The following is a 16,267-nucleotide window of genomic DNA, read 5'->3' on the forward strand; positions in this document are numbered from 1 at the left end:
AAATCAGACTAAAATGAATGCTGGAGATATATGTTACACAAGAAATGTAAGAAGGCGACCCTCTAAACAAAAAGCAAATTACCATGCAAAAATATTTCAGACTCAGGGATATAAGGCGAACTTGTTTTTCGGTATGATCTAAGATATACCTTTCGGAAAGTACATATATGCCTAATATTAAATAATTTACTCTGCAGATAGTCCCAAAGTAGCTTGGGAACCAATGTCATGTTTGAACGATCACTTTGCTATTAGAGGCATTCTAAAAGTAATATGCAGATCAATTCATTCATTCGGCTCACCTCAAAGCTTATTTCTATTTAGTTTGTAGAAAAATGAGCTATCTACTGGCAGTACTGAGATAATATTCTGTGTAGTGTAGTAAAAAGAAATGCACTATTTTTGAAATAGAAGAGAGAGAATAGGCTACATGGCGTTAGAAATGTGAGATTTGGTACTAAAACAATTCGCACATAGCTTTCTGATTTCTTTACTCAGTATTGTTTGAGCACACACCACATATGGACCAAAAAACGGAAAATACGCCATATTTATTTCTTCGGTAAAGACAAAAACGTAGTGACTAATATTGTAATATAATAGTTGCAAAATGGCAAACTAAAGGTGTATGCAAAACAAATATCCATATAAATATTAGATGTAACGAATATAAATTTTGATGTTAGTGCAATAAAGTGGAAATTTCAAGCGCCTCAAAAATCGTATTGATTTTGGGCAAGTTTTTGTTTGCTACCGGTGTTGAATTTTTCTGCATATAAAAATGTGTTTTATTTGGAAGAAAGTTTAAAATGTTATAAAAAAATGAATGTGCTATAAAACTGCGCAATAAAATGCTTTCTAAAAATTCTGATTAAAAAGTTGGAAATTTTTATGAATTCTTTCAATTTCTTATTCAGCTCGGAATTTTAATTCAAAAGGCGTTTTTTTAAGAATTAACCATATTTTCATTGAGAAAATTATAAAATATTAAATGAAAAGATATTAAAATAAAATTTATTAAAAAATTGTTGGCATCGAAGGCACAAGCAGCTAGTGTACTCTTTTTAAGTTAGTGTAATATTTTATATTATTCTAATAAATAATAATAAGAATAATAAAAAATTGTATTCAAAAAATATATAATGACTAAGGGTGCGTGAGTTTTTTCGACGGCTGCATGGAGACTCGTTATTCCTGTCTATGGTGAACGATTTTGCTGGTAAAAAATTTGGCCCAAACGTAGCGTGCAAAAATCGATTCTCCCCTTTTAGTAATAGGGATGAAGATTAGTATGAGAGAGTAATAACGAAATTATCTTTAAAATGCTCTATATCATATCGAACAAAAAAATAAAGCCTTCAATGTTACGTACAGCTAACGAAAGTTTGATGATATTGATATTATCATAACACCATCTAATGCCAGTATTGTTTAGTAATTTTATTCAATTTCTCAACAATCAAGGATCAGCAGTAACCAGCGCCTATTTGTCAGATTTAATCAAATATCGCCAAAATGCCTAAAATACTGACTTTTCTTTCGGTGTTGAAGCTCAAAGTCGGCATAAAATATTTCCGACATTTCAATCTTAACTTCAAGCGATTTTTAGTAAATCTCACATAGTGAGTGATATTGCAATTTGTGCTTTGCCAGTTTATACTTTTTTTAAATTAAATAATGTAAATAATTGCGTACAGGAACGCACCATCCCATAGGTCAATAATAAACTATGTTGTGCTGAGATAATGATTTAGAGTGCATTACAGATTGGCTGAATTACACGATAGTATATTTCTGCTGGATCAGATCAAGTACAATCTATTGATATTGAGTTTTCTTCCTTATTTTGCACAGTGCAACAGCTATTTTGGGGCACAATGTTCCACCTCTTGATGACAATTTTAGGGCGATATAAAAGACCCCCCAAGTAAATTTTCTGTTTCTAACCTAATTAATTTAAAATTATTAGAAAAAACCCACCTCCTGCTAAAAATGCAATGACGGAATTGGTAGTTGCTTCGTGAGTTTGCAATTTAAATGTCTATGAAAGACGTTGATATTCTTTTTATGCAAATTTAGTCTGGTCGTCATGCCACTAATTACTCAAGGGGATCAGCATGTTCCTGCACGGCATGGAAGAGGCGTGCTGACTTCAGGCTACTAGGGCGCTTAAAAACTGTTCCAGAGATCGAGTGTTTTGATAAACTGAAGAACTCTTTTAGCTGGGTAACAAGGGTAACGGAGGAGTCTCCTCTGACAAAAAAAAAACTGCAGAAAAAAACCTATTCTAATCTATTAAATAAAGCGGCCGCCGAAGCCGAATGGGTTGGTGCGTTATTACCATTCGGAATTCACAGAGAGATCCTTGGTTCGAATCTCGGTGAAAGCAAAATTAATAAAAACATTTTTCTAATAGCGGTCGCCCCTCGGCAGGCAATGGCAAACCTCCGAGTGTATTTCTGCCATGAAAAAGCTCCTCATAAAAGTATCTGCCCTTCGGAGTCGGCTTGAAACTGTAGGTCTCTCCATTTGTGGAACAAAATCAACACGCACACCACAAATAGGAGGAGGAGCTCGGCCAAGCACCTAACAGAAGTGTACGCGCCAATTATTTATTTTTTTAATCTATTAAATAAGGTGCAGAGATCAGCGGAATTAGCAATATGTGGCGTCATGAAAACCACGCCATCCATCGCTTTGGACGCCATGTTAAATCTGCCACCCCTGGATCTCTTCTGCAAATACTCAGCGGCCGGTTCCGTTTTAAGGCTCAGAGCGAGCTCAGAATCGAAGACTGTCACACATAGACATTCAACCATTTTAGACTCCTATATGGATAAACTCAGTGGTTGTGAAAGTTTCTTTTAGACTGGAATGGCTTGAAGAAGATCCAACACCCAACACACCCGTTAAGATCTACACGGACGGATCTAAAATGGACACCGGTGCAGGATCAGGGTTATATTATAAACAGCTTTCTATCAGTGAATCGTTTAAACTACCGGATCACTGTAGTGTTTTTCAAGCAGATATAAACTCTATTCATGAAGTCTTGAGATGATTAGAAATAAACAAAATATCATCACTAGATAGCTGCATTCTATCAGACATCCAGGCCCTGGACGCATTCCAAATAACATCAAGGAGTGTCTTACATTGTCGCCAATCTCTTAATGAGATGGCTAAACAATATCGTATTATATGTATAATGCTGGATTCCGGGCCACAGAGATATACCAGGGAACTGTAGGGCTGACCAACCTGCAAGAGAAGGTACCTGTATGCCAAACATAAATATGTATATGGGGGTACCTCTCGTAACTTGTAAGTTTCTTGTTACGGACGCACTAATGAATTCTGTAAATCAAAGATGGATAAGTGCCAACACCTGTGAAATTGCTAGGCATTTATGGCCAAGACTAAATCTACGTCTTTCCAAGAATATTATAAAATTGTTAGACTTCAAATTAGGACCTTAGTAAGGGCCCTCACAGAACCTTGTCTCACAGAAAATCACGCAAGGAGATCAGGCGTTTACATGCATGATTTCTGTCATAGCTGTAGGAATGAGAAGGAGTTGCAACAAAACACCCTTTTTGCACATGCTCGGCTCGAGCCAGAAGCAGGAACTGATATTTAATATCCTGCTTCCTAATGAATATAGATAATCTATACATTTTAGATATCAACAATCTTTTATGCTTTGTCCAAAGGTTGGTTCAATCTGAAGGAAAAAAGGTAACCCAGCCCCTGCGGCTCACAATGGAGCGGTGGCCTAAGTGGAGCTGAAAAGTCTGAAAATATCCATAGTGAAATTTTCCAAGAAATCATTTTCTAGAATATTTTAATCCACTAGCGACCTCGCAAATACGTTTTTATTTTCAAAATTCTCCAAAAACGGGCAAAAACGTCACTATTCTGAGTTAGGTAATGGATAAAAATGCTCTACAAAAAATTTTCTCGTGAAATTTTACTACATATACGAGTATACGTCCAAAGAAAATATTTCGTTCATACAAGTTTTATAACCGGGTTTCCACATTTTAATGAAGCGTTCAGGTACATAATTTAAAAATTGTTTTCCTGAGAATGCAAAAATGCTTTGTGGTTTTATTATATGGCGCTAATACATTTTTGCTGAATAGATTTGACAGAGTCCGCAGGAAATGGACCTAAAATTGTTGAACAGTATTATCGTTTGGCGACATGCATAAAAAATATTTAGTGGATATTTTAAGTACTTATAGGGATTTATGGAAGTGTTTTATGCTGTGAAAAATGGAAGAAAAACAGTCTGTGTGTTTCCTATCCTTACTCACGGCAGATATTGATACTCTGGTAAAGAAAAATAAAATAATATAAAATAAAAATAGAAAGAGCGGCGTACTTTATACTGGCAGTTTATAATCAGCAATGTAAGTGAAAGTTTGGAAATCTTTATAAAATGATGTTTGTATTAAATTTCAATAATCGTAAGATTAAAAAATATTACTAAATCAATCATTTTGTTATTTTTTACTTTCATCCACGAGAGCCTCCTAGTTTCCGTATTATTACTTTCGTCACCATTCTATTGCAAGACCCTAAATTCCATCTCTCATACATCTCTATGCACTAAAGTATATTAATTATACTTACAAAACAATTTCATATGAGTGTATTCTCATGTGTGTGTGTGTGCATTTATGCTCTTGTATACATATGAATATACTTAGCTCTTCAATTATTTTTGTTCTGCACCAGTCTTTTTTTTATTTTGTGGAGATATTGATAGTATTCGCTCTTCAATCTATTTTTTTTTGTTCATAAAACGCCATTTAGTAAATACTTATGTATTAGTGTCAGTGAGTATATATAACTTTGTTTTTATGATCTCCAAATATCTCCAAATATTTATACTCTACACAATTTAAACACAACTCTCAGGACCCGGTAGTGTATCTGTAATAATATGATTCCGATTTGCATTCGTTTTTTGTGTAATCGTTGCTGTTGGTGTAATGTTCGCTGTGTGCGAACTTTGTGATAGTAGCGCGCCATTGCTGCCACTGACGCCCAGTATTGAGCCTATGCCTATGCCTTTGGGCAAAGTCATGTGACCACTTCCGCTACCGCTAGCGCTAGTTGTCATGCCGGGTGGTAGCCCCGCAGCTGCTTTACTTAAATTATAATCGATTAGACTACTCGCTGCGAGATAATCGGCAATCGATAGTTGCTCATCGGCCGGCAATGTTGATTGACGTTGTTGTTGTTGTTGCTGTTGCATAAGATGGAGGCTTGAATGTGCAGCTGTTGTGGAAGGGTGTGGCAATGTATGGTGATTGACATAATGCCCATTGCTGAGATTGTTTTGTATTAACGGGTGTGACGACGTCGCTCCAGCGGATTGTGAATTATTTATGTTATTTGAAGCGGTGCCGGTACTGCCTGCGGAATTTAGTGTGCTGTTGCTGCCACCATAGTTGAGGCCAAGCGGATCGTATCGTGAGATGTCATGTCTATTTAGCGGCAACGCATCGTAGAGTAGTGGTTGTTGTGGACTTTGATAGTTTTTGCGTACTTCGGTGCCTAATTTTAAGGTGCTTGATTGTGAAGGTGGACTGTTGAGTGGATCGTTTGTATTGCTTGGATCGTTGTAACTGATGGTGGTGGTGTCCTGATGGTAAAGAAGAAATTATACACATATAATAATAGAAATTAGTGACAAAAAGAAAGTATTAAAAACACATGAAAAAAAATTAAAATCTAAACAAAAAAATTTACTTAATTATTACATTTGCTCTAAACACTATTAATTCGTATATTTAAGATTTCTACTCATATTTACAGCGCTGAAAAAATGTAAACAACCTAAAACACCATACAACACTCAATTTTAAAATTCGTGAAAATTTCACCGAAACTTTAATTTTCTTGACGAGAATTTTTAGAATTGTAAAAGTAAATACTTAAACTTTTCTTAAAATACTGGGTAAAAAGTTGAAAGTTTTGATGAATGTTTTAAAAATTTTGTGATTTTTGCTCTAGTACGAATTATATTTTTATAAAAAAAATAATGCTGCATTTGCAAAAATTTCGGCGCACTCGCGTGTTGGCGACCCAACTTAGTTTATCTAGGAACCAGCATTCTCACCGATAACTAGTTTGGACTAAGTAGGTAATTGAGTAGTAGAGTTCTATCTCGATGACCAAAACTAACACTTTATAAGGCTCTCATCATGCCCGTCCTATCGTATGCCGCAGAAGTTTGGACGATGACAACATCCGATGAGGTGTCCGTTACAGTGTTTGAGAAAGAGATTCTGCGGAGGATTTTCGGACCTCTGAAAGTTAGCAACAGTGAGTACCATAGGCGATGGAATAATATGCTGTATGAGCTTTAAGACGACATAGAAATAACGCAGGGAATAAAGATCCAGCGGCTACTTTGGCTGAGTCATGTGGTTCGAATGGATACAAACACTTTGGCTTTGAAAGTATTCGATGCGGTACCAGCTGGTGGTAGCAGAAGAAGGTGAAGACCTTTATTGCGTTGGAAAGATCAGGTGGAGTAGAACTTGGCTCCACTTGGTGTTTCCAATTGGCGCCGGTTAGCACATGAAAGAAACGACTGGCGCGCTTTGTTAAGCTCGCTTAAGCGGTTATCGGGCCAATTAAGAAGAAGAAGAAAAAGAAGAAGTTTACGTATAGAGGAAACCTGTGACTACTTACTAAGCATAAAAATAACACCCCTGCGTAAAGAAATTTGCTAAGCGTGCGGGCGTTGTTATTATTTTGGTTATTTTACCATATCCGCACTTAGAAACCATATTAGTGCTGTTTTCAGTGGCGTTAAGAGTTCATCTCGTTAAAAAATGGAATTAACTCCGAAACATTTTCGTTCGATTACTTTTCGCAATATTAGATGTGGATTCAAAAGACAAGAATGCATAAACCATTAACAAAAACCATTACACAGCGAGGAAAGTTCATCCCTTAACTTCGTAAAGAATTGATTCAATCCATTTCTTCGTGGTCGCTGTTCGCTTACTGACGAATTCCAGGAAAGTCGTATAAGTCAAATAAAATGTGTATTTTTTGCTTCAACTATCTTATCATTATATTGCGAAATGCTAAAAAGATCAGTATGTGCTTTATATACACATTTTTAAATTAAATCTATTTTTTATTCAAAAATTAATTTCAGATTTACTGCCCATACGTTTACGTTCTTTTTATTCAGTTGTGATTAATAATTCATACTTCACTTACATAATCCGCCGTTGCATTTGTACTGGCTACAGTGGTAAAGTTTGAATTATTCCCAGTTACGCCGCAATTACTACCGGCTGCTCCATTACCGCCGAGGTATAGACCACCAGGTCTATTTCCCAGCGGTGATGATGTATCACTGCCGGTTGCACTCTTTTGCGCACTCAAAATATCTGGTTGTTTTTCGATGCCCTGTTTGAGAGTGTACGCGACGACTAGCCGTTGATGACCGGCTCCAGTCTCCAATGGAGCAGTCACCGTGACATCCATGCCTATGAGAATTGTAAAGAAATATGTAAAGGAAAAATACAGTGATCGGCAAGTACAAATAAGAATAAGACAATAAACAGATTTTTAAATTAAAAATGGTGTAAAATATCACAATAAAGGTAATTGAAAGTTGGCTAGCGAAAGCAAAGGTAGATACCATCGAAAATGGGTTTCAGGTTTTTGTAGACTAATTTTTAATATTTTTTCTTTACTACCAATTTTTTGTTTCTGAAATTTTGTTTTTGCATGCATGGTAATTTACCCAAATGTTTATCCTTGTCGTCGCAAAGATTTCGCCCACCTTGACAGCGTCTCCTGCGTACGGCAATAACCACAACGAAGAGTACTGCAACGCCCACTGTGAATAGAGTGCCGGTAAGTAGAGCAGCGAGAGGTAGGATAGAAGCCATACGTCCATCTGAAAAAGAAAGATTTTATTAAAGTATTATAATTGATGCATTAAGTTGAAGACACATGTGATTATATGAATAATAATATTCAGAAGAAACTAGAAATGATTCATACGAGTACGAATAGAAATCGGCTGATGTTCACATATTTTTATGAGAAGCTTTTTTTCGGCATAAATGCCCTCGAAGTTTTGAACGCGGAACCTATTGCAGGTATTGCTTGGTTAAGTGCACTATTCTGCTGTCTGAAGCTGTATGGCCGATTATTATTCTCGTATGAAATTAGATATTTATAGAGTACGGCCAAGATGAATACATTAAAGATATATATACTCTTGGGTTAGGCTATCTGGCTTCTAGTGTGGCAAAATAAATTATTTAAAACATTTTCATATATTATTTAGTTTAAAAGAAAAAGTCCTCAAAGGCCGTTAAATTCTTGTGACCAAAACAATAGAAGTGGAGATTGTATCCACTAGATATTTTTGAACTTTATATTATTATTTTTATCACTTGAAATATGTTTGTAGACAAAGCTGCTAAGCAAACGAGTAACACCCACAGCGATTTTCGCCGAGTTTAACAAAGCACGCCAGTCGTTTCTTTCTCGTGCTAACCGGCGCCAATTGAACACACCAAGTGAAGCCAAGTCCTTCTCCACCTGATCTTTCCAACACAGAAAAGGTCTTCATCTTCTTCTGCTACCACCAGCTGGTACCGCATCGAATACTTCGAGACCCTTTTGTATCCATTCGAACGACATGACCCAGCCAAGGTAGCCGCTGCATTTATTCGCTGCGCTATGTATTAATCGTCGTAAAGCTCATATAGCTCATCGTTCCATCGCCTGCGATATTCGCCGCTGCCAACGTGAAAAGGTCCGAAAATCTTCCGCAGAATCTTTCTCACAAACACTCCAAGCGTCGTTTCATCGGATGTTGTCATCGTCCACGCTCCTGCTCCATACCCTTAGAACGGGGTGCGAGTGCGCCGAATGTTTGTTTGATTCGTTCGCCACCAGACCCATTCGCTTTGCCTCTTTATCCAGTTTGGAGAAGGAAGAACTAACAGCGCGGTTGTTAAGGCCGATGATGTCAATATCATCGGCATACGCCAACAATTGTATGCTCTTATAAAAAATTGTGCCTGAGCGATTAAGTTCTGCGGCTCGTACGATGCTCTCCAACATCAGGTTAAAGAAGTCACACGACAGCGAGCCACTTTGTCTAAAACCTCGTTTGGTATCAAACGGCTCGGCGAGTATTAGTATTAGTTTTGCGCGGATACCAAATTCAGACATCGCGGCATACAGGAAACTCCTCTTCGTACTGTCGAATGCAGCTTTAAAGCCGACAAAAAGATGGTGTGTGTCGATTGTGCTTTCATGGGTCTTTTCGAAGATTTGGCGTATTGCAAATATTTGGTCGATGGTAGACTTTCCAGGTCTAAAGCCTCACTGATAAGGCCCAATCAGACGCACTGCCTTACCAACACATGTAATTTAAGGCCGCTCTCTTCCCGCGTTGCCAACATATGTTCATTTCTATCAGTTGCTTCATCTATTCGCCACTTGCTAACTCTTGACGAAAAGCAGGGGCCCAATATAAAGTTAGTGTTTATTGAAGCGAAAGAAAGTTTTAATAGAATTTATGGTAGTCGTAGACGGTGGTTCCGACTTTCACTTCGAGATCGGAACGCATATTAATTTTTCAGGACAACTTGATTCAGCCTAGCCTTTTCTGTACAAGCTTTTATCGAAAATAAAAGGGCGCATTTGAATTGAGTCAATTAATTTAAATTCCGTTTGTTTTCTGTCTTTAATTTAATATAATAAAAAACACCATAGATAAAAAGTTACGTTGTATGAAACTATTTCATTCCAGTGCATTCAGGCATGACGTACGGCATGTATGTGGCGCCTTCGACTTAAATACACATAATTTATTTCGCTGTCAGTCAAATTCGTTACTGCAACGGACACAACGAACTTATTATGACGAGCCTATAAGGCCCGTGGCGGTCAGCGTAGTCGAATGGGTTGGCTGTTTTTAACAGCAAATATGCCAGTGTATTTCTGCCATTAATAAGCTTTTCATAAAAATTGTATCTGCCGTGGAACAACATCAAGGCGCACATTACAAATAAGAGGTGGGGCTCCGTCAAATATCAAATAAAGGCCGCAAGTGCCAAGTTATATATAAATAGTAGGTTACTGCGTATCCGAAATTCAGTTCAAAATTCAAGTTAACATTTTCTAAATTTTATATTAAGTTTTGTAGTTTTGTTTACATGGTTTGGGCTAAAATGTGAGCAAAATTTTTTTAATAAGAAGCCTTCCAGATCGCAAAGTTGGTTTGTTGTTTTTACCAGAATACCTTTTTTTCGAATTGCCTACAGGAGAAACTTAAATCAGTTCAAATGCTCAAATGATTTGTTCTATAACTCAAGTTGGCCCACAAGACTTGAAGTAACTGAGGAAAACAATTACACAAGGGCGCAGGTTCCTTTACGCAGGTAATCGTAAAATGGAAGACTTTCTTTAATAAATCGAGAATTTCATCCTGTTGAAATAAAAAGCCTGTCAAACAAACAAAAAATACTTGAGCGTCGAATAGTTGGTTTACAGATTCATAGTGGAATAAATATTTTTTATACTCCATGTTATAGTTTGAAATATATGAGAGAAAAGGATCTATCACTATAAAGAACCTAGCTTGATATTAAATTTTGTATTTTAAATACAAAAGCAAATAATTTTATTTTGAAAAAGCAAACATTTAAGCCAATTATTAAAATAAACACAAAACGTTTTACTGCCTAATTTTACATTCAACGAACCAAGTCATAACCAAACGTCAACATTTAGGCCAAATTGTGTGTAAACAGCCACTAAATACCTACTACTACAACAAAAAAAAAACAGAAAGCAGAAAAATGTATGTATATATTTACATGGAAATCTCTCTAAATCCTGTTAAGTGCACAAGTTTCAAATGATGATGAAACAAAATATAGCTTATTTTCCAAAGGGCATTGGACTAACCGAAACAAGATAATAGGATAAAAGGAAAATCTCTTTTGGCTAAATGGTTTACTAAGCGTAAAATAAACAAAGTAAATTTCGACTCAAAATAATATCGGTAAGCAATAACGGCATATCTGAAACTGCCTACAGCTTTTTCATAGCCAACTGCAATTTGGATGGGGACCCTGCTTCGAATTTGTAAGTACTTGCAATAACTTTTGGACTGGTGTGATGGGGGTGTTGTTTTATTAAAACGAAAATTCCACATTTACTGAACTGGAACTTACTTTACTTTTTGTACGTCATGGAAGTGGAACTAAATTCTAGCGTTACATACTAGAAATTATTAGACTTGGCGAGTCTGTTTAAAAATCTCATTGATGTGAGGAAAACGCTTATATAGAAATAAAATAGTGCAAATGCCTATGTAGTGGAATCTTTATTAGCTCTCCATTGTGTTATTTGGAATGATAAAAAAAAAATTTATCTCCAATTCGATAAGTACGAGAGTAAATTAAATGTGTTTATGTAGATAAATTTTGGGATTAAAGATACCTATACATATGCATATTAATTAGTCTCTATGGAAAAATTACCATATGCAAATTAGTTAGTAGGCACTAATACGCATACATATATGAACACATACATATTTATGCATAGCATATGTTTTAGTCACCTATACACAGACATCCAAATGAATAGCATTGTTGAATAAATAATTTGTTTGAGTTACGGATGAAAAATAGGATGTTTGCCCAGAGCTGAGAATAAATTATTCAAATAGCTCAGCTGCGCCAATAAATAATAAATAATTAAAATGTGAATACGGCGCCACCATGAGCTTTAGTTGCATAAATGAAATTAGATTTAATAATATTTAATAATATAATTTCATATGAATGATTAAATTGTATATGAAAAATAAAATTGCACTGAGGCTTACTTAATTAGTTGGCGGAAATTTTTGGGGGAAACAATAGAAATTTTTTCAGTTAAAATGCAGTAGTTGATCCTAGAATAGATTCCCTGCCAGAGGGCAATTTGCAGTTTTGGCATTTCATATATTTCCCCTTAAGAGCTTAGGCTTAGCGGCGGGAAAACTAACACATTTTGGGCAATTTTTTTCAGCTGAATAGTAAAGCTTTCAGTAATACCAAGAATAGTGGATAAATTAGTTAATAATTGCTTTTAGTATTAACTGCATTCAAAGCAGACATTTTTTCACAGCAATATGGATTTTATCCAGGACGATCTGTTTGTACGAACATTGCCATTTTTGCTAACTTCACATTAAAATAAAAAGGTTTCATGTGGTCGAAATAAAGAATAGGTTTCACGTGGATGTTCCATATACTGATTTCGTTAAGGCTTTTGGTAGCACAAACCACAACTTACAACTCAGCAAGTTGGAAAGACTTAGAGTTCACTTTTTTGCCTTTAATATTACTAGTTTGCTCTTAAATTGTATATGAAGAACAGAAAGCTGGTTGTTAAAATTCACAATAGTAACTCCCGTGCCATTGTAATGAATTCTGGCGTACCTCAAGGTAGTCATCCAAGAGCATTGCTTTTTGCAATCTTCAGTTACGGTATCGTAGAAGTTTGCAATTCTGACGAGCATGACGAGCGTTCACTCCCCGCTGACGATCCAAAGCTTTACTGTTTTATAAGAAGCTTGGAAGATTGCGTAAACCTGCAGAAGGACACCAACCCCCGTATTTCGTGGTATACCAAGACTAGATTACTAGTAAACTAAGACTTGGGAGTTTATCGTAACTGAATACCAGCAGCACTGTCAAAATTCAGAAGGACTACCTCGAGCCATTTGATACCAATCGAGGTTTCAGGGAGAGAGTAACCCGCTGTCGTGTGACTTATTTAACCTGATGCTGGAAATGATAGTACGAGCAGCAGAACTTAATCGCTCAGGCACAATTTTTATAAGGCAACAGCACTATTAGTTCTTCCAAACTGGATAAAGAAGCAAAGCGAATGGATCTGGTAGTGAACGAAGACAAAATGAAGTACCCCCTGTCATCAAACAAACAGTCGGCGCACTCGCGCATCGGCACCCAAGTCTCTGTTGACCGTTATGATTTCGAGGTTGTGAGATACTTCGTTTATTTACATAAGAGCCAGCGTAAAAACTGATGATAATGTCAAGCCAACAAGTGCTCTTTGCACTAAGAGGCAATTTAGGAGTAAGGTTCTCTCTCGACGAAGAAGGCTCTCATCATCCTCGTCCTATCGTATAGCGCAGAAGCTTGGATGAAAAAGGAAAAGTCATAACCGCTTACAGTTTTGATGTTCTGGCGTTTTATCGTTTTTAATATGCACTTCCTAGACTTATTGGTAGGCGTTTATGGCAGGGTATTTTTGCCAGGAAAAAAGGCAAATTTACCTTTGCATTAAGTTAAATCTGCGAAAATACTTACTAACCTAAATCAATGCATTGACAGTTGAATTATCGTATGAAATTCTTGTGGTAGCATTAGCATTGACAAACACACAAAAACTGAAAAATCAAAGAAGCTTAATGTATTATACTTTTACCTCTGCGACAATTGGAATGATGGCAAATGTATGCAAACTATGCACTTCTGATGCGTTTTGGTCCAGCTTCATACAACAAATTATGAACGAAATGCAAATATTTATTTAAATAACTTGTTAAGAACTCATAAAATACTAAAATAAAATACAATAAAGTAATATTTTTGCAAGTAAATGGTTATATTTGTAATCACAAATATTTTCGTACTCAGTCTAAAAATATCGCCTCAAGAGGAGCGTTAGTTACAAGTACATACTTAGGTATTAGTATAAGCATTTTTACTACCAGTTGAGCAGCATTTGGAAAGCTAAAAACTAGCTGTACAGGCAAAGTTGCCTACTGTCATGCGTGCGTTTTATGGTCGACACTTTTACGAAAATATTATTTATCAAGAAGCAGTTATCGGCACTTGACCGCACACATACACATATATATAATTCCTGCTATATTCGAGATGCCAATTCAGCTAAAAATACTTAACACAGAAAGAATTTCGTTGATTGTTCACTTTTCTTTCAACAAACTTCTGTTTATTGAGATAAGAAATATATTTTCCAACGCATCTATCGCTCACATTATTATTGATACAATAGATTTTTGGAAAAAAATGCTGCTTTGACGAAAATGCCATAAATAGTTGTACGAGGAGTGGCTATTAAATAGCAAGGACCACGTTGTGAAATAATTTATTTCGATTTCCTAAATATGTACATATTCAGTTATTATCATAATCCAGAATTTCATTAATAAAGCTCATTGGAGCAGTTGCGCCAGTACTAACATTTGCAAAACAACTATGTTTTTCCTGAAAAAGCATGACAGGGTGGTATCAAAACTTTTTCCCAGACAGAGAAGCAGTGAGCTACGAGCTCTGTTAGGACTAGTTACGGAAAAAAATGTATGAGCATTCACAGTGTCCATCTTGTTTGGAGCATGAACATGAGCTCGCTTTGGACTTCGCTTGATTTAGATGGTAGGGTCAGATGTATTGAGAATGCAAGAGAAATATATAGGGTCCGGCACTGAAAGTGTAACTAACTTCAGACCGCGTGGCTGATGCACGGGCTGTTAGTTGGACAAAGGAGAGTCCATAGAATCTTTTACGAGCGCGCGGAAGCATTTTGCCGAGAGTAAACGCGAAAAAAGAAAATCAGTAATGGATTTCAAACGTAATAGTGTGATTGCATTATATTTAACGGGAAAATTGTGATTGTTCGAGAGCTCGCGGATTTTAAAGAAAATAACGGTTTTGTTCATCGCAGAATTACTCATTGCAATGATACTGGTAGCATCGCGAAACGTCATGGAGGTGGTCATCAAAAGACTGCAACGCCACCTGAAATGGTTCAAAAAGTGAAGAAGCGACTTGAGCGAAATCCCCGACGAAGTGCCAATTAAATGGCGAAAGAACTGAAAATATATGACCGTAGCATCCTTAGCATCCACCGCGTACTGAAGAATGATCTCAAAGTCAAGCCTTACAAGGTCCAAAAGGCACATGATCTCACACCAAAGCAGCAACAAATCAGGCTTGATAGAGGGAAGGAGTTGCTTCGCTTCGCCGAAAGCGCTTAGTTTCCGAACATTGTGTTTTCTGACGAGAACGTTTTCCAATACTTCCGAACTTCATAACGTCCGCACAATGGCTCTCAAATTCACCAGACACGCATCCCATGAATTATTCTCTTTAGGCCATTTTGGAGATCGAGGTTCAAACTAAAAGATTTACTAGTCTCGAGGCCCTGAGAAAAGCCATTGTCAGCGAATGGGCCAAATTATCTGCAAGTCACATTTAGGCAGCTTGGGATTCCTTTCTGGATCGTCTCAAGGCCATAGTCAAAACGAAAGGTGGTAATAGTAAGCAAAAGTAAAGTGATTCTTAATTTTGTAATATTTTCACACAATTTTTACTTTGAATAAAATTAATAAAATTAATTTTCCAAACTAAATAGCTGGCCTTTTGCAAGTAATTGATTACACTTCGACTACCGGAACCTGTACAACTCTTTTCCCCCCAACTGCGAAAATTTATAAATTAGTCTAGGAAGTTTACAGAGGAGCAATGAATTTCCACCCTAGCTGTCTCTCCTATCCTTTAAGTAGGGATAAGGTATTAAAATTTTTGCGCGTTTTTTATTTCGTTTAGGTCAATGGTGAGTACACTCATACTATCTCATTTTGCATACGGGGTGGTGCAGCGAGAGAATTATGCAAAGTTAATTCCCCTTTTCATCTGAGCAAAATGGTTTGCTTTATTACATTTTAAATTTGATTGCGATGTAAAACTTAAAGCGATTTAGTGAAATTAAATAATTTGGAAAAAAATAAGTTGGCATTATATTATAATAGTTTTCTAGGTATATCAAACTGCAGTGGAAAAACTATTTACTAGCTTGATATTTTATGTACTTATTAGGGGATCAGAAGCAAAATATTAGTATTAGTCAAAGTTCTATTGCTCTTTCCAGAATACCTCAATTAATGTTTCCTCTAATCCTTATAATGCGTTATTCCGGCTTCCTCTAACAGCATACCCATAATTAAAGAGTGAAGCATAATAAAATAAAATAAAATAAAAAAATACATTTTATTGTAAAGGGCCTTTCAAAGGACGCGCCAACATGTTGTTTTAAAATAAAACAAATAAAAATTTAGATTCTTTCACCAGGAACACGTCTACAGGCTATCCACCATACGAAAATTAAATGCTCAAGGACTCACTCACATATTATCGCATTGAGTTCAGTAATCTCG

At 36.3% G+C, this 16,267-nt stretch overlaps 1 protein-coding gene across 1 annotated transcript in view; it reads right to left on the reverse strand.

Annotated features, from left to right (window-relative positions):
* Positions 1 to 4,891: 4,891 nt before the first annotated feature.
* Positions 4,892 to 16,267, reverse strand: part of LOC129235883 (uncharacterized) — a 272,445-nt gene continuing 261,069 nt past the window's right edge. Inside the window, exons 15-17 of the mRNA XM_054869947.1 lie at positions 7,784 to 7,939; positions 7,252 to 7,523; positions 4,892 to 5,656 (exon numbers count right to left, since the gene is read on the reverse strand). Of these exons, the coding sequence (XP_054725922.1) occupies positions 4,910 to 5,656; positions 7,252 to 7,523; positions 7,784 to 7,939 (1,175 nt within the window). The 3' untranslated portion in view covers positions 4,892 to 4,909. The remainder of the gene's footprint in view (positions 5,657 to 7,251; positions 7,524 to 7,783; positions 7,940 to 16,267) is intronic.

This window comes from Anastrepha obliqua, chromosome 1 (genome assembly GCF_027943255.1).
Source record: "Anastrepha obliqua isolate idAnaObli1 chromosome 1, idAnaObli1_1.0, whole genome shotgun sequence".
NCBI lineage: Eukaryota > Metazoa > Arthropoda > Insecta > Diptera > Tephritidae > Anastrepha > Anastrepha obliqua.